Genomic DNA, 18,556 nt, shown 5'->3' with positions numbered 1-18,556 from the left:
TTCTTTTTCCCAAACTTAACAGCTACACTCGTACAAGACATAGGAGAACCCCTTTTGGTTCTTGGTTGAACCTTTCATAGAGGTTCCATTTGGAACCCTTTCAGAAAATTCTACTTACAACCCAAAACAAAGGGTCAAACCTAGAACCATCTGTGAAAAGGTCCATCCAGAGCTCCCTATGAAAGGTTCGATAGTCCTTGAAGAACCCTTCTTCTTAATGGAACCCTTACTCTTACAAAGAACCCTTGATAAACCCTTGCGTATGAAGGTATAAAGGTAAAACCTCAACCCTCCAGGAAGAACCCTTTTGGAACCTTTGTTTCTTTGAGTGGAACATGTCTGTCTGTGCTCACCTCCACCTCTCCAGGGGAAAACACACTCAGAATCAGGTAAAGCCAGATGTAGGCGAAGACGCTCCAGGCCGCCGTGACGAAGAACACCCGGAGGTGTTTGATTTTTCGCGTCTCTCCGTCGGGAACCACGTACACGCACAGGGCGATGATGATGAACATGTTGAAGGCAGCGCTGCCCACGATGGTGCTGGGACCCAGAGCGCCGGCCTGGAAATCGTGGCCACACACCTATAGGCGGGGTGAAAATCAGATTACCGTGTTCCCATTACATTCTGTATCAGTTAATCTAATGTGTAACCACCCGGCTCATATTGTGCTCACCTCAATAACAGACAGCAGGATCTCAGGGGCGCTAGAACCCAAGGCCATTAAAGTGAGATTAGAAACGGTCTCATTCCAGATCCTGACCGTGGCTGTGGTGGTCTCGCCGTTCGGCCTCTTTATTGTGATTTCTTTCTCCTGGGAGGTTATGACCTGGATAAGAGAGGAGAGGAGGAGGAGAAAGAAGATAAGAAAAGGGGGTTCCAAAGAGTAAGAGGAAAAGGAAAGGAAAGGTGGAGAAAGGAAAGGAAAGGAAGAAAAGAAAAGGAGGTACCAAAGGGCAAAAGGAAAAGGAAAGGGAATGAAAGGAAAGAAAAGGTAATGAAGGCAAAGTAAAGGTAAGGAAAGGTACGGAAGGAATGGAAAGGAGAGGCCAGGAAAGGAAAGGAAAGGAAAGGAATGGAGGTAGCAAAGGACAAAAAGAAAAGCAAATGAAAGGAAATGAAAGCAAAGGAAAGGAAAGGAACAAAAGGTGATGAGGCACGCAAAGGAAAAAAGAGAAATAGAGGAAATTAATGAAAGGGAGAAGTATGCCGTCTGTGTCTGTGTGTAGTTTTTTACAATGACACCTGAGAGCTGTCAAACAGAGGTCATAGTCAATAAGATTCACTGTGTTTCCTCAAACTGAGGATGACTGACATGAGTGTACAAACCAAACCCCAAATCCAAGCATCCCAACTTCTCAAATGAAACAAAGTAACATAATGAGGAGAAACTCATAATGGAACCTTGCCTACCTCTATAGAGGACATGAATCGGTCCGCGATGATGCTCATCCCCAGGAACATATAGATGAGTGCTACGAAGTAAACAATGGCCCGTGCCACTTTGTCCCCTACAGAGGGGTTCTGCGGGTTCCACACGGGCAGCACCACTCCTGAAATCAAATTAAACAGATCGTCAAACAGAGTTTCGCTGCAGAGGATCAGAAGAAAAAATATGGTTGCAACAGTTTTGTGTAATCGCTAATCTTTCTATCTAATCTCCTTCGTTCTCAAAACTCAGTGGCAGAACAACCTGATTAAGGATTATAATAAATGGAGGATTTTCCATATCGCATTTGTCCCACTAAAACTTAGTGAAATTGATCAATGCGCTTCAGTTTCAAGGCAGTAAACTGCCACCACGAGCTGATAATTCATCACCGGTACGCTTGACTTTGGAGGGGCGGCAATGAAACACTGTCACGTTCGCACGGTGTGGCGCTCTCGATGTGGGTTTGCTATGAATATTCTGCTGACGGTGTTCGGCTTTAACTGCTGCATTTGCACCTGGACACTGGAAAATAAGTCTCTTTGCTGCTGTTTGCAGAGCCTCTGGACGGGTCACACAGAGTGAGCTGCCAAAATGTGCTGCAAGAAATGCCAGGAGGTTGTGCTATTTTAGGAATTAATAAGTCCTTACGCTAAAACAGTGATTCTCAGCCTTTTCAGGCCACGACCCCACAGAATGATCAGGTCCATGATTGATCCCCTGAACCTTTACTTTTATTATTATTATCACCATAAGAATATCAGAGTACAGAGCTTTTCCTGCTCCCCTCTGGCAAGACACTTGCCCCAAATGGCTGAAGATAAAGTTAGTATAGTGATTTTTCATTCCTCTATACATCCTGGATGTGTGGTGCAGCCAAGAAATCTGCAGGATTTTAAAGCTGAAAAAAAAAAAAAAATCATAAATATATTAATGCAGTCAAGCCATATAATTTAATGCATCTCCTGCCTTCATTAGACATAATTGATCATGAATTTCATGCTTAATTGCTTCCTACAAAAGAGGAAATTGAATTGATTGAATAAGTCGCTTTAGAGATGAAAAACTGTGGAGGAAAGATTTAATATTTTCCCTTTGAATTAGCCCGTATGTTGTGTTTTTTTTCTGAGCTTTACTGATCAGAAACATCACTGTGATAAAGGCCTGTGATATCACTATCACGGATTAACCAAAGGAGAGAGAGAGAGAGAGAGAGAGAGAGAGAGAGAGAGAGAGAGAGAGAGAGAAACTCTTTCCCTCGTTTAACCCTTTCAAAGAGCTGCACTCGCTGTAAAGATTCATTTCCTGTCTTTCCCTCTGGACTCAAACCATCTGCAGGATGGTTTATGAAAAATAAACACCACGTGAACAGATCAGACATTAAGCAAGTCGTCAAGCGTGTTAATTGGTGTTGCCATGGATACATATGCAAGATATGGTGGCTTGTAATGACCAAAGAAACTGAACCTGAATATATATCTTTACTTTTACTTTGAAAATCCTGGCATCAGAGGACTACACTGGGTTCAGGATCCCAAAAATCCTGCAGGACCCAACACAACCCTGGAGGGAACAGGAACACACACACTGAGGGAGCTGACAGTAACAGTCAGGAATCCAGCGAGAACAGGATTAAGAAATCTGTCTCAAGTACAGACCTTTATCCTCTGCTCTTAGAAATAAAGGTTCTATCTACAGCCATTGAGGGTTCTTTTTCTAAAAGTTTGACCCAATTCCTTAGGGGATTCTACCAAGAACCCTAAATATATAACAGGGGTTTTATCTAGAACCCACTTAGGGGTTTATATCAAGAACCCTTTTATATTACAGAGGTTTCATCTAGAACTTACTCAGGCAGTTTCACCAAGAACCCTTTAATATTCCAACAGTTTTATCTGGATCACACCAAGAACCCTTTTATATTATGGTACAAGGAACCCTCGTTGGACGAGTTTGTCAAGGATCTCAACAATCCTTGAATAAATCTTTCTTCCAAGAAGGGTTCTTTAGATGAAAAATGTTCTTAATGGAACCTTAGTCTAACAAAGAACCGTTGATGACCTCTTTCTTCAAAAAAGGGTTTTTCACAAGCAAATATTTCTGAGTAGAACCTCGACACTTCAAGAAGAACCCTTTTGGAACCCTTATTTCTCAGAGTGTATGACATCATGTTAAACTGCAGTGTTCTCTCAGGCAGAACCAGCCCACCTTCCTGACAGGGGTCCCCGCTCGCGGAGCAGTTCTTCTCAGACGCACTTGCGTGGACGGATCCAGGACACGACAGGAGGAGCAGGCAGGAGAGGAGGAAGAGGAGGAGGGATGAAGAGAGGCGGGGCAGAGGGGACGGAGGCGCAGACATGGCTGCCGGAGCCATTTGTGCTGCTGCCGGGACTTCACTGGACTCTGCTGAGTTCTACTGGGTCTGCACGGCGCGGATGGACGTCCAGATCCTTAAAGGAGGACAGAGAAAGAAGGGGGAACCGTTAGTCAACTTTTAAATCACAGCTTTTAGTGAACTCTCTCATGAACTCTTCCTGCCGGCTTTAATTCTGTTCACTATAAAAACACCTTCTGCTGCTTTTAAATCAGCTCAGGTGTCTTTGATTAAAGCAACAGGTTGAGGAAAGAAGGAACCTTATATCTGCGCCGGAGTGTCAACATCCGTCACTTTTAGGAGAATTCAATAGAGCGTGGTTGCGGAGTGCTTTACTGTGGATTAAAAACAGATCATATGATATAAAAAGCAATAAAAGCAGTAATGAAAGGTCATTACAAGAGTCTGTAGAAACGCTGAAAACGGTGATACTCTTGTAACCGGCATCTGTAATAAAGTTAAAATAATAAAGTCTATAATAAAGCTGCAGTAGATGCAGCCGGCTCCGAGCTCCACAGGAGAGCAAATGAAAAGAAATCAATCAGCTCTTGTTTTTAATCTGGACTGTAGAGCAGTCGATAGGAGCATCATTTTCAGCCGGACCACAGCGGCAGACACACATTACTCTGTGGGTAAAGTGGACCTGAAGAACTTCAGGATTGTTTCTGATTTATATTTGTGATTGAAATCTTCCACAGCACCAAACTGGATATAAACTTGCTCATGTAAGACTAGCTTTGTGCCAGGCTGTTATTTAAATAAGAGCAGAAAACTCCCCCTCCCCCCTCCAGTTAAACCTGGGCGATATTGGTCGATATCAATAATTATTGATCATGTACAGTAGGTCGCGACTGACAACATGTTGTGTGCTCCATCACCTCTGGCTTTGGGAAATGGCCATCATGATGATGATAAAGTTCTTATATTACATAATTTGCATCTTTTGCTGATGATCAAAAAGCCCGTCTCCAGCTGGGCTGCTGTTGGACTCGTCACCGGGACAAAGACACGGGATCACATCACCCCTTCGCGCTCGCTGGCCTCCCCGTTAGAATTCAAAATTGATTTTAAAATTTTATTGCTCACTCGTAAAGCCTTAAATGGCCTCGCTCCTGAATACATTTCTGATTTATTGACCTGGTATGTACCACTGAGGACCACTGAGGACCACCGACGGAGCTCGGCTGGTTACTCCCAGGTCACGGTTTATGACGAAGGGTGATGGGACTTCTGCTATTAGAGCCCCCACACTATCAAACTCTCTCTAAAGTCCCTATAGCTTCTTCTAAAATATCTTCTTAAAACTTTTTCGCCTTGTAAAAGTTTTTGGAAATACTTGATATATCTTTACAGTTATACTGTTTTATCCCTGTTTATTTACTTACTTGTTTGTACTCTCTACTCCTCTGTGCTCATGTTCCTGGACTTATTTTTTTATTTTATCTGCCTCGTCTGGTTTTATTTTCTTTCTAAAGCAGCATTGATAAAAAAGAACAAAAGAAAAAAAACAAGGTGCTACAGGAAAGGAAAAAGCTCAAAAGAAGATCTCGTCTTTGTCTAGTCTGTCTCCGAGACATAAATGTGCTCAATTTGAGATCAATATGAGGCCATTTTCTCATACTTCTTAAATTCGTCTCCTGAGACTCAGCCTTTGTTTCGTCTCAGTTTGAGACTAATTTGAGCCCAAACAAAGACTAAAAATGTTCTTTTTTTCTCTCACTGAACTGATCTTATATTTGTCTTGAATAATCAGCTTTTAAGATAACAGTGAGATCTAAAAGAAAACTCGGTTGTCTTAAATGAGATCTTAAATTCGTCTCAGAGGTCAAATTAAAGTCTTGTTGCTCCAAATGGTCGACGAGGAGAAAAAACTCTGAGCTCAGCAAAAGATCTCCTGCTTTTCTTTTATTTCTCTCCAAAGGGGTGTTTAGGAGAAAGAGACGAGGCTTCAGTGAGCTCAAAATAAAAATCTCATTTATTTCTTATTTCCTCTTGGTATGAATAAAGTTTATTTTTATCATTTTTTATTTAGTTAGTTTTTACAAAGGATGTTAAGAAAACCCTGTGATCTGGTCCCATACTTTGAAATTTGAAAAATTTAATGAATTTGAGTTCAGCAAGTAATTTAAGTACTGTAAAAGAAATTATAAAATTATTGTGAATATTAATGCCCACTATCCTGAAAACAAAATCCCACTGCTCTGAAAATACACACTCTGGAGGTGGAGGTTAGTCACTCTCTGCCAAACTCCATTAACATTTTCCTCAATTTAAGTGTTATAAACATCTACACCTTCTAAAAGATTATTAATGATTTCTTAAGACTCGTAAACAGACACTTGACTCATTCAGCGAATATTCGGCATTAATTTTAATCTGTTTCCTTAATTTCTGGTAACATTTGATAAATAAAATGCACATATTTGAAGTCGATTAATGTCAAATATGGACAAAATATTCAGCTTACAGCTTGGTACAGTAAATATGTTACATTTTTCTCCTTTGAAAATACACTTGGGGTTTGATGTAAGTGCTGCCTGAGAGGCGTCACTCAGGGCAAAAACTAGCCCAGCATCTCTGCTGCTGCTGCTCATGAATGTTTCGGTGTGAAAGCGCGGTGAAGGCCAAAGTGTTCAAACTTTGATGACTCTTTTAACTCAGGCTTTTTCTCTCATGTGGACGGTATGAACACATTTAGCACGAACTGCAGCGTTAAAACGCAGACGGACGCTGACTTTCCAGCGCTCGCCACAACTCCCGGGTGGAAATAATGGCCTTGAATGAAGCCTTTCATGTGTGAATCAAAGTCATTATAGACCACCGTTACAGTAAGCGCGTGCAGCCAGCTGTAAGCTGTAAATGCTGTACCGCGTTACAGACTTCAAGCTGCTGTACAGTGTTTGGCAGGAAACGCAAGCGGAGACACAACAGCAGTATGTTTTTGTGACGGGAGGAAGTGCAGTGGCTTTTCAGTTGGATCGCGGTTAATATGTTGTGAGTGTAAACGGACACAAAAAAAAAAAAAAGAAAAAGGGAAGAGGAACAGTTTGAACCGGCAGCAGTGGGTCAAATCAGTGCAAACACGTACGCAGAGAGGAACAGAAACATACGCACCAAAGTCAACACACACACAAATACACAAACACACACAGCGTCAGGGTTGTGTTGAAGTTGCTGACCTTGTACTTGCATCCTCTCGCTCTCTCTCTCTCTCTCACACACACACACACACACTGCACACTCTGGGTTAGTCAGCCTTGGGGCGAAAAATTGCTGACCCTCTCCTACGTGCACACACACACACACACACACACACACACACACACACACACACACACACACACACACACACAACCTCAGTTAGTCATCTGTCGTGACATTAGCGGGGAGTTGCTGACCCTGTCTTCATCTATCTTCCAGGGTCTCGCTGCTCTGACAACAACCTGTCACTTCAATACTCAACTCGCTCCTCTCCTCCGCCGTCTATCCCGCCACCGCTCCCCTCCGCTCCTCTCTTTCTGTCTTTCCGGGCAGAAATTTGACTTCACTCCTTCATCGCAGGTTGCTGCTGTAAAGTCTTTAGCTTCCAGTGATATAAATGAGGGAATCAATGAAGGGAAAATTGACCTTTCCAACCTCAGCTGCAATTTTACAAATCTACAAATGAGTTTTGACTACTTCAAACACCCTTAACCCTGTAGGAGGGCCCGGGGGGAAAACTGATCTGAGAGCATTAGTCTGTAATTAGTCATTAACTTGATTAAGCACACATTTATTAAGGAACACGCACAGTTTAAGTATGAGGTAAACTGACAAAATAAAGGCTTTAAATTTAGATTTTAACTCAGGGCTCCTCTACAAGATGAAGCCTCCAGATTACGTAATAGAGCAGGTGCACTGCTTCAACACTGTCAGACTCACGGCGGACGTTTTAAAGGAACAGTGTGTAGGACTTTGTGGCGTCTAGCAGTGAGCTTGCAGATTGGAAACACCTCACCTCACCCTCCTCTCGCCCTGTATATTCTGGGCTGCTGTAGAAACATGGTGGAGCAACATGGCGGCCATCAAACTGAACACAGCAGAAGCAAAGTTGCATCTGAAATCACGCACTACGCACGTAACCAAAATCTGTACTACTGTTCAACATACTTTTGTGTACATAAACAGTATAGTGTGGATATTTTTGGACACACTCTTCAAAACACATCATGTCACTTCCTGAGAGTCTCCATGTTGGCTGGAGACAGGTAACCATGGTAACCCATGCCAACAATGAACTAATTTAAAAGATATCTTATAGCAAAGTGAAACCTTACTTATATTTACTTGTTATTGTTGTCATCATGGCTGCATTGCATTGTGGGATATTTCTGCTAGCGTAGTGTTCAGTGCTTGCATGCACCTCACGTAAGTGGTTTCATACTAAGTTTTCGGATATACTAAAAAAACCTCACCTACTGTTTTAGTGTACTAAAGAGCATGTTACTATGAACTTTCCAACAATTTCCAGGTCCAGTAATTTCATGGTAAATAGGTGGTAATTACAAAGTAATATATTTGGTAATTTATTAGAAACTATGCAAAAATTACCTCCATATTACCCCCCGATTTCATGCTAATTTATGTGATAATAAGCAAGTTCCACTGTCATGTACCTGGTGGTAATTAGCAAGTAATATATTTGAAATTTCTCTGAATTTACCTGCAAATCCCCCCCAAATTTTCATGGTAAGTATGTGATAACTCACAGGTTTTCATGCATACTTATCATGGCCTTTAAAATCAACGATATATTTTGTTTACCGCTCTATAAAGTCAACTCTCATACACTGATGATGCTCGAAATCATCTGCATCGCTCAGCCATCTTTCTCTTTTCTCTTCTGCTTTTACCTGCTTCATTAAATCTCTTTCCCTCGTCACTCTTTCCCAATCGTCTCCATCTCCACCCCTCTCTCTCTCTCTCTCTCTCAGCCTCTCTGTCAGGCTCCGTCTCCTCCTGCCCACTTCTTTCTGCGTATCTGCGTAAGTTAATGTCCTGTCGTCCTCCGTCTCCCTCCCTCTCCGCCCACGCAACCACTTCACGTCTCTAGCACCTCTCCATCTTTTCTGCTCGCGCACCCTTTCACACCTCTGATCCATCCAACCTTATCGCTCCTTTCGTGTCACCCTCGTCCGTAAACAAATCTGTCCCATTTTTAGTCCACATACGTATATTTGCTGGCACCACAGCGGCACCGTAGTACATTAAACTTTAACTCAATAGTGAAAAAAGAAAGGGAGAGGGTGAATGTAAATGGCAACGACTAAACACAAAATTAAATGTCTCTAGTTAAAAATGCAGCTGTGGCTAAATTTCAGCTTAGGAGTTCTGTGTCAAGGTATTTATAATTACCATATATTATTTTGTGCTCAAAAAAAGCTATTAGCCTTTTCTTGGGCAGAGTCAAGATGGTCTTTAATTTTCAGACCTGACTTAAGAGCAGCCCTTTAATAATAATGTTCAAGGCTGCATGACAGAGAGGGGTCTGTGTGCGCACGGAGCAAATTAATACAAAATAGGAAAGTGGAAAGTCACAGGATATTAGATGAAAACGTGGCAATTTTACTGGAAGAGGATCAGTAGGAGCACATGCAGAAGATGCCACGCAGATTCATTATCATGAAGTCAAGTGGAAACACACTTTCATCTTGGTAATTTATACATCTTACGAAAGTTGTACACTTTGATGTTTGGTAGCAGCAACCACATGACTTGTCATGAAAATCACACACATTAAAGGGATATTTTGGATTATTTCAAGTGCGTTTGTGTGAGGAATTTATCTATGATCAGTGTACTGTTGTGGACAGGGTCAGCTGCATAATGCACAACTAATAATATCAATATCAGATTAAGTGCATACCATATTTAGAATATTTTCACCACTTCACATTGCAATCAGATATTTTTTCCAACAGGAAAGTGTTGTTATGTAAGCCACATATTGTTCTCCAAAAGCAACCAAACTCCATTAGCAAAATCAGTCATTTTACCTCACTTCATCATTGTGGTTACTGGTCGACAGCTACCTCAATCGGTTGTTTGTTTGTGTTTGTGTGTGATTTCATTGCTTTTAAAGGTTATTCAGATTCCCTTAAGCCCTACAACAACACAAACAAATTAAATAATCGAGGGAACATTAGACCAGCAACTCTCCAGTGAAACTACCAATTTTGCCTATGGAGTTTGGTTGGTTTGGAGAGAGCAGTCTTTGGTGTACATAAAGGCAGTTTCCCATCAGAAAAGGCGATCTGACTGCAAGGTAAGCCTGTGAAAATATTGTAAATCTAGACTAACACTTGAACTAACAATTATTGGTGGTGGACGTTTTTATTAAGTGGCTAGAATTAATTTTTCTGCCGACCTTGTCCACATCGGTACATTGCTTAGCTTCAAACTGGGGGCCTGTCGACTGCCATCTACTGCAGGTAATACACTGACTATGGATAATTACCTCATATACCCCACTTCAAATAATCCAAATGATCCCTTTCAGAGGAACACACTTTCATCTTGTTACTTTATACATCCTGAGACAGTTGTGCACTTTGATGTTTGGTAGCAGACCTGCCATAAAAGCCAAAGATTTACTGTAACACACGTTAATGGGCTCAATTTGTCAGATTCGTGTGATGCAACAAAATAGTACAGCAGATGAGATGTTTTTGGTTTTTAATAAACATAAAGGTCTGACACCAGTTCAGGGCTTGTTTCCTGATCCTTGTTCATGTATAAGTGTATGTATTTGTGTGTGTTTCTTATTTCCCAAAGGCTTTCGCTCGTAGGACATGAATCATTCTGATGGACACACACACGCACACACACTCACAATGACCTGTTCTGACTGTTCTCAGGCTGCTAGTGATGCTCAAGTCCATGCATGTGCACACACACACACACACACACACACACACACACACACACACACACACACACAAGCACCCAAACCCACACTAAACTGTACAATCTATTGACGCACACAAACATGTTAAAATGTTTGGTTCTGCTTTCGATCGAGACAACAGGTGTTCAGAGCGTATTTGTGTGTGTGTGTGTGTGTGTGTGTGTGTGTGTGTCTATGGGAGCATGTGTGAGCATTGAGGCAGATAATTTGATGACTGGATGACGCATGTTTACAGCATCTTCGTAGGTGAAAGGCTGGAAGACATTGATATAACAAGGGGATAATGAGCAAGATGGAGAGAGCGGAGGGGAGAGGAGGGGAGAGGAAGGGAGAGGAGGGGAGAGAAGTTTAAGATGGCGAAATGTCTTTAAATGCACAATATGTAAGTTCTGCCACTAGGGGTCTCTAACATTGAATCGATAATAAAAGACGTAGTTTGACGACGGTTTGAAGTAGCGTGAAATCATGGGAGTTGTTGTTATCATAGACGCACATAGACGAAGTAATGCATTAAAGTTTTATTCACATTATGTTTAATCATGTTTGCTGGCTGCCATCCTCACTCTGTGACATATCCACTATTTCAAATATATAACATATGTTTAGCGTTTTAGACTTTCTAATGCAGAAATGTTACATAATTTGGCTTTAAATAAAAGGCAGAAAAAAGCAGCTGATGATATTGATGCCTTCTTAAAGTTATAATCCTTTCTCTCTAATCCTCTCTGCATATTAGTTGGGATTCTTTGTGGCGGAGTCCGCCACTCCCGCACTGGATTCAAACTGCACTGGGAAATCACAGAAAACAATGTATGTAATCCAACATTACTCTGTCACTTACCTAATGCATTGATCTGAGCTGTACTAGGTTGCTGCTAATGTGAACATAACATTTGCTGCTCTTTCACATTAAAAGCGTTTAAATGGTGGCTTTTATTGTGAAGGAGTCAGTGAAAATGCCATTTATTTTTCACTGAAATTAGCAATAAATAAAAACTGTATTTACAAAATTACAAAAAATGCCATTTTTTGATAGCAGATTATTTTAAATCTTGTTACAACTTTATAGCTTTACATACTGACTTGGGTGAAACAGGAACATATTTTATGTCAAAAATATTTTCTGGCTTCCCCTCTATTGCTCAGCATTTACGCTCAGCGATTTAAACACAGAGCTTTAGCTTTAGCTGCCTTGTAGCTAACTATTAGCTGTTAGCTGTTAGCTGCCGGGCAACAGGAGCAGGCTCAGCAGCCTCCCACTGAACACCAGCAAAGAGTTCACTGATGGAAAGATAGCTTCACTTCTTGCTAAGACAAGTTAGCTAACCACTAATGACTGTTAGCATGGGTTGCACTGACTTGGCCCCGGGGTACCGTGAGCCAAACTCAGCAAGAAAACCACCCCGGTATCCTATTTCCTGTCGTCAAACTGGCCTCCGTTGGTCTCAGAGGTTGTTTCAGTCCCTTTCCAGCCGTGTTTGCTTGGTACTCTTGGCATCAGCTAATATGACCACTCTCCTTCCTACATTCATGGACCGTTTTACCGCACAGTCTGTGACAAGCCCCTCCCTCGCTGCCTATTTACAGGAAACACGTAAGCAGTAAACTAGCCGTTTAATGGGAACTTGAATCGATAAACTTTATAGCCCTGGGAATAAGCAAAAATCAGACGTGATAATGAAACATCTCTTACCGTAAAGCAATATAAAAGAAAGGACACAGCGACAACAAACAGTCCTGACCAAAAGGACGTGTCTGTCTGGAGAAGCAGTGGCTGAATATACCGCCTCAATAATGTCTGCCTCAAAAGTGAATTTGCAAAATGTTAAGTATAGCATGTGCCAGAGGGCCCGGACAGACTGGAGGATGAGATGAAGGCAGACAACGCACAGATTCACACCCACTGTAAAGCACATCACACACACACACACACACACATGCACACATGCACACACGCATGCACACACACAGAGGCTTCGACCCGCTTATTGAAAGCAGTAAGAGCATTGACCACGGTTGTTGATTCATATCTCATCAGCCGTGCTTCGCTGCTCTGCCTCGGTTGGCGCCATGAATCACCACACACACACACACTGCAAAGGGCTAATGTTGTCTCAGGGTTAAATGACATTTGATTCATCACATCTTCATGGGCTCAGCTAGCGTTGCCGCTTTCATTAGTCCATCTCGCCGCCTTGTCCCCCTTTCTCTCCGTCCACCCATGCTTTCACACCCATGCCAACACCGTCCTAACAAGTCAGATGACCTGATATGAGCTGCTAAAAACTCTGAAGTGAGATCATATCACTGTTTTCACTGTGCAAATCACCTGCAACTCCTCCAGCACCCCGAGGAAAGTGTGAACTAAAATGGCGTAGGTAGTGTTTTGGTGTTTATAATATCTCTCTGCCCTCCAGACAAAGACGCTTTATATAACTACAACACAAAAGTGGTTGGACCAGGAGTTAGATACTCTCTGAAGACCACTTTGAGTCCAGAGTCATTTTCTTTTTTTATAGCTTTATACTCTATACTACACCTTATACTTTGAAGGTACTTATTTACAAGAAAATAATATAGATAAATACAGATAAGTCAGTTTATCTTGTGTAGGTTAAGGCTCAAATTGAGATTCAGATTTTTTTTCTCCTTCCCATCCGTCCTCGCATCTCTTTATCTTTATCATACCACCTTTCCCAGCATTCACTCTTCCTCATCTCCCCGTCAGGCTGCTATTTGGAGGTTCCTCTCCCAGCGAACGGCCGTGGGGTTAGAGTGCATTTTAAGATTTTTATGAGCCCTTTTAAGCACAAATGGAATTGGCTCCTGATTATATTTCACATTGGAGTGCAGTCTGAGATCTTTGTCGGTAAAAGACCAGGAATCTGGAGTTAAGTTTAGTTTATTTTTTTATAGGGCCTTCAAGAGGAGATCAGGAGTGCTTTATTTTTTATCTCTGTTTTAATCAGAATATATCAAGACTTCACTACTGCATTTGTCTCTTTTACACTTTTATTGCACTTAACTTAGAGATGCAGTGACCCACTTTTTTCCCCCTCTGATCTGATTTTATTCGATACCTGAATTTGGATATTTGCTGACACCTATACCCGAACACATTGCAAGTCGCTGTCTTGCTTGTTGTCTGTGTTTTTTTTTACCAAGCTAACTGAAGTAACTATCTTCAGGATGAAAAAGCCTTTTGGAGCTAATATTGTAGCGATCTGCTCTCACTAGGTTAATAAAGTTCATCATCGCCCCACACACACCCTTAACTATCACAGACATACCTCAACTGCTGAAGCAATGTCTGATGACGACAATCCAAGATGGCGCGCACGGTGCTACAGGGAAGCGGTGTGGCCGGTGTGGTGTTTTCATGTGCTTAAGTCTGCGTTTTAGTGGCTGTCTTCCTGGAACCTGCGGCCAATCATCTGATTACATCCTCTTCAAAGCTGCAGCAGTTCCTGAAGCATACCACCGCCTGACGGAGTTTAATTTTTTGCCTTTTCTCTGTTCCTGTTCTTTTGCTTTCAGTACTTTTATTTGAACTGAATACTATGTGCAGTGGTATTGTCTTGTTTGTTGGCTTTGTTTGCTTTGGATGTGCGTTCTTACAAGTTCAAGAAAGGATCACTGTTAGACGCTGCCCAAAAGGCACCCCAAGCATCCCCAGTCAGTCCATTGCAATGTTACTGTAGCACTGACAGGAAGTAAACAGACGTGCAGCTCGTATAACAGATATATGTCACACTATACTGTGCAAGTGGAGAATTACCTCAGTATCTTCTCTATAAATGTATTCTGATACTGATAGTGGATTAATAGTGGAACTCTACCCTGAACTACACCATTTTCTCTTTCCTCCATCTTCCCTGTCCCCATCCATCCCTCTATATTCCTACCCCTCCATCTCTTCATCACTTCCTTCTCCCATGGTTCCCCCTTTCCTCCCTCCACTATCCATCCCTCCATAACTAACAAAGTTATTATCTCTCCTCCACAGCGAGTGAGAGAGAGCAAGATGAAGTCAGCGTGACTGATCTTGGTCATATCTTCAGTGTGTGTGTGTGTGTGTGTGTGTGTGGATTGTTCCCTGTAACTTTACTGGTGTTTTGCTGGGTGCGAGCATGTATGTGTGTGTGCGTGAGTGTGTGCACGCATGACTGATCTTTGGCTGAAGCCGTGGAAGCTCCAGGGTTGGAGGGAGCAGGGGTTGGTGGTGGTGGTGGAAGTGGAGTGGGGGAAGCAATGAGGCGGCGAGGGGAACCCAGGAGGGAGCAGTTATTTGTGGGAAGAGGGGAGCTGTGCGTGGAGCTGGCTGCCTTTGGTACACAGCGCTTGAGAGACGGAGCTTGGTTACTTGGTTAGGACAAGATTAGAGGAGAGATGAGGAGCGGAGGATGATGCAACAGAGAGAGGAGGAGGAGGGAGAAGAAGAAGAGAGAAAGGTAGTGAGAAAAACAAATGAGAGTGCTGAGATAAACCCCAAGAAAGGCAGGGAGGAGATGCACAGAGATAAAGAAAGAGGCGGTGAGTGAGTGTGTGTGGCTCTGGGATTACAGCTATCGAGCGGCTGAAGAGCTGATGAGATGCGTAATTAGGCAGATTTAAGGGCGATAGCGAACGCGCCCCACTGGGCCATGGATACAGCTGTCCAAGCATGTTAGAGAGTGCTGCGAAGTGCTGCCCATACTCCGGAGCACAGTGCAGATTTAAGGCGATGGCGAACGCAACCCAGTGGAACAAAAAGAAAGACATCAGGGATGCGGCCTGGCTGTCCCCTCCACGCAGCGTTAAAAGTCGCTGCAGAATGTCACGCATGGATCAGTGAGCTTTCAGTCAGTGGAGTGTGTGTGTGTGTGTGTGCGTGCGCAGGTCTGCAGAGGATAGTGAACGCAGGCTGCAGACAGACTGACAGCTGTCCACTACATTCACTGCGTCTTTACCATCGGATGCACACGTATAGATTTGAGCATTTACGATGAAAAAGAGCTAATGAATCATGAATGAAACATTTCAAAACAGGAGCCAGTGAATGCACCACAGTGAGCTTAGGCATTCATAGAGGAAGCTGTTTCACAATGTTGATTTGCAGTGCTTGCAAATGCATCCCACTGGAGCTTAAAACAGCCACTTATGCACCTGTTCCTCTATGTCCTTTCATTTTAGCAGGAGAGCCTGATGGTAGGTCGCTGCAGAGTCATGTAAAGTGAAAAAGGTGCAACGGGTCCTTTGCACTTTTGAGTTTTATCCAAACCAAAACTACAGGTGTGAAATCTCGACCAAAAGTCGAATGACATTTCAACCACATGTTAAAAATATCTGGACCGTTCGATTTTTGCAGGAACTGGACCTTTACACGTGAAAATCTGTGACCGACACTTGCTGGCTGTAAACACTGCATGTGTGTGCATGTTACTGAAATTGCAATATGGCCAAGTGCAATATCGAAATCATAGAAGCTGCAGTTTTTTTGATAAAGTAAAAATGTGTGACAAAACAGAAATGAAGTACTGTGGTGCTGCAGAGACGCCCTGGACTACAAATCCTGTTCTCCACGTGTAAGAAAACATGTTTGCTGTGATTTTTTTCCAGTGAAAATGAATCAAATCACAGTCACAACATCTGTCAAAATAATCACAACATGTTTTTTTTTACTATATTGTGAAGCCCAAGTGTGTGTGTGTGTTTGTGTGTGTGTGTGTGTGTGTGTGTTTGTGTGGTCAGTGCTCTGGTGGTCACTCAATCTTTCTGCCTACAGGACTGCTGCTCAACAATCGATCTACCACCAAACTCATCCATCACTCTGAAGACAAACACACACTGTCTCACACAGGAACACACAGGAACACGCAGGAACACGCTGCCACAAGATGCATCCATAGAACCGAGCAAACACACACCATTCAGACAAAACCATCTGCATGGGCAGAACACACACAAACACACATATTCACATTCGTAGGTGCTAAATGGAACCATGAAGTGTTCTTCCGTTGTCCCCATTGAACTCCACTTGTTTCACCAAGATCCCCCAATGACAGGTTCTAAAGTGAAACCCATCCATGATGTAATGGTTCCACATAGAACCCACCCTGGGTGTTCTATCAAGAACCCTTCCACTTATTCCAAGGGTTTTATCTAGAACTCATCCGAGAGGCTCTACTGATAAAACTTTTATATTAGACTCCAAGAGTTTCATGTAGAACCGACACAGGGGGTACTACAAAGATCCCTTTTTATATTCCGAGGTTTCATCTTGGACCCACTCAGGGTGTTCTATTGAGAACCTTTTTTATATTCCAAGCATTTTATCTAGAATCTACCTAAGGAGTTCTACTGAGAACCCTTTTAGACTCCAAGGGTTTCATCTAGAACCACACCCAGGGGGTTCAACCAAGATCCCTTTTTATATATCAAGGTTTTATCTTGGAAACAACCTTTTTTTTCTTGAAAAAAAGGGTTCCTCAGAAGCAAATGGCTCTCAATGGAAAGTCATCAAGAAGAACCCTTTGAGAACCTTTAATTCTAAGAGCACACAGTTTGCAGAGTAAGTACAGTACAGCACAGTACAGGACATGCTGGGGGCTCACACACACACACACACACACACACACACACACACACACACACACACACACACACAGCTGAGCATTCCATGTAATGTATAGATGTCAGCTTTAGTCATATAATGTACAGAAAGTCGGATCAAGCCTCTGGCCAAGGTCACAGAGGTTAAGACTGAGAGAGAGAGACTGAGAGCCTATAATCCCACAACTTAACTCCATCTCCCCTCGTCCTGCCATTTTTTTTCACATCTCCTCTCAAAAAAAAAAACTCCTCTTAATTCAAAAAACACATTTTTTGTCATGTAGCTGCAGCCAAGACAACGTCTCATCCTCAGAACAGTTTAAGGAACAAGAGAAGGTGAAGTTTGGTTCACGAGGAGAGAGCGGAGGAGTTCTCCGTCCCCACAAGAGCCTGGCTCCTTCATTTGCTGCATACAAATTTCACCACAGGCTACAAAGTCAATGTAGGTTAATGTTATCCTCCCCGAAGCAATAAAACTTTCCTTTATCACGAATTCCCTCTGTGTGTGTGTTTTTTTTAAACCGTCTCTGAGGAAATCTAACCCTTTAAAATGCTGTTAGGCGCTCTTCTGTCATATAAAAGTGTGTGAAGTATGAAAATGTTGGCCCGCAGCCAAAGTTCTCACTTTTCCTGTCCCTCCATCAAGCCTGATGCATAAACATGTGAAAGTTTGTGTAGGCGAGGACATCAGCCAAATGGGGTTAAAAGGGTTTTAATGGGGTGTGACATTAAAATGAGAGAAAATGATGCATGATATGATGAGGCTGTGTGTGTGTGTGTGTGGACCTACTGTGCATGTGTGTGTGAGAGAGCATCTTTATGTATGTATGTAAAGGTCTGTATAGCGGAGTTTGAGCGGCCAGAGGCATTAAAATCAGAGAACATGGAGGTGGAAATTAATTTGTTTGAACACTTTTATTAGGAAAAGTGCATAAATATGTCTGATTTAAGTGAGTAGAAGAGGCGGTCATGCATATATGTATGTGTTTATACCTAATCAGGAAACACGCAAAGACTAAAAACACGCAACTGTGATTTTCCAGCTGTAGAGAGGATGCTTCAGGTCAAGCAAGTAAAAATGCAATATTTACATTAAAGTTATAGAGTAACTGTGGTTCTATGAATTATGGCTGACCACCAGATATAGTATCTAAGCAGTAAAAGAACTGTTTTTGACAGAAATGCCAGAAATGGATGATAGAGAAGAGAAAAAAA

At 42.3% G+C, this 18,556-nt stretch overlaps 1 protein-coding gene across 1 annotated transcript in view; it reads right to left on the bottom strand.

Annotated features, from left to right (window-relative positions):
• Positions 1–18,556, bottom strand: part of LOC146305518 (sodium/calcium exchanger 1-like) — a 134,374-nt gene that overhangs the window by 65,506 nt on the left and 50,312 nt on the right. The window contains exons 3-6 of the mRNA XM_084711699.1: positions 3,636–3,877; positions 1,412–1,551; positions 675–827; positions 354–581 (exon numbers count right to left, since the gene is read on the bottom strand). Of these exons, the coding sequence (XP_084567825.1) occupies positions 354–581; positions 675–827; positions 1,412–1,551; positions 3,636–3,801 (687 nt within the window). The 5' untranslated portion in view covers positions 3,802–3,877. The remainder of the gene's footprint in view (positions 1–353; positions 582–674; positions 828–1,411; positions 1,552–3,635; positions 3,878–18,556) is intronic.

The sequence above is a fragment of the Lutjanus erythropterus genome, chromosome 23 (genome assembly GCF_056507025.1).
Source record: "Lutjanus erythropterus isolate fLutEry1 chromosome 23, fLutEry1.hap2, whole genome shotgun sequence".
In the NCBI taxonomy this organism is placed as follows: domain Eukaryota; kingdom Metazoa; phylum Chordata; class Actinopteri; order Lutjaniformes; family Lutjanidae; genus Lutjanus; species Lutjanus erythropterus.
Note: the sequence above shows the minus strand (reverse complement) of the source record. Positions and strands in the feature narration are given on the sequence as shown.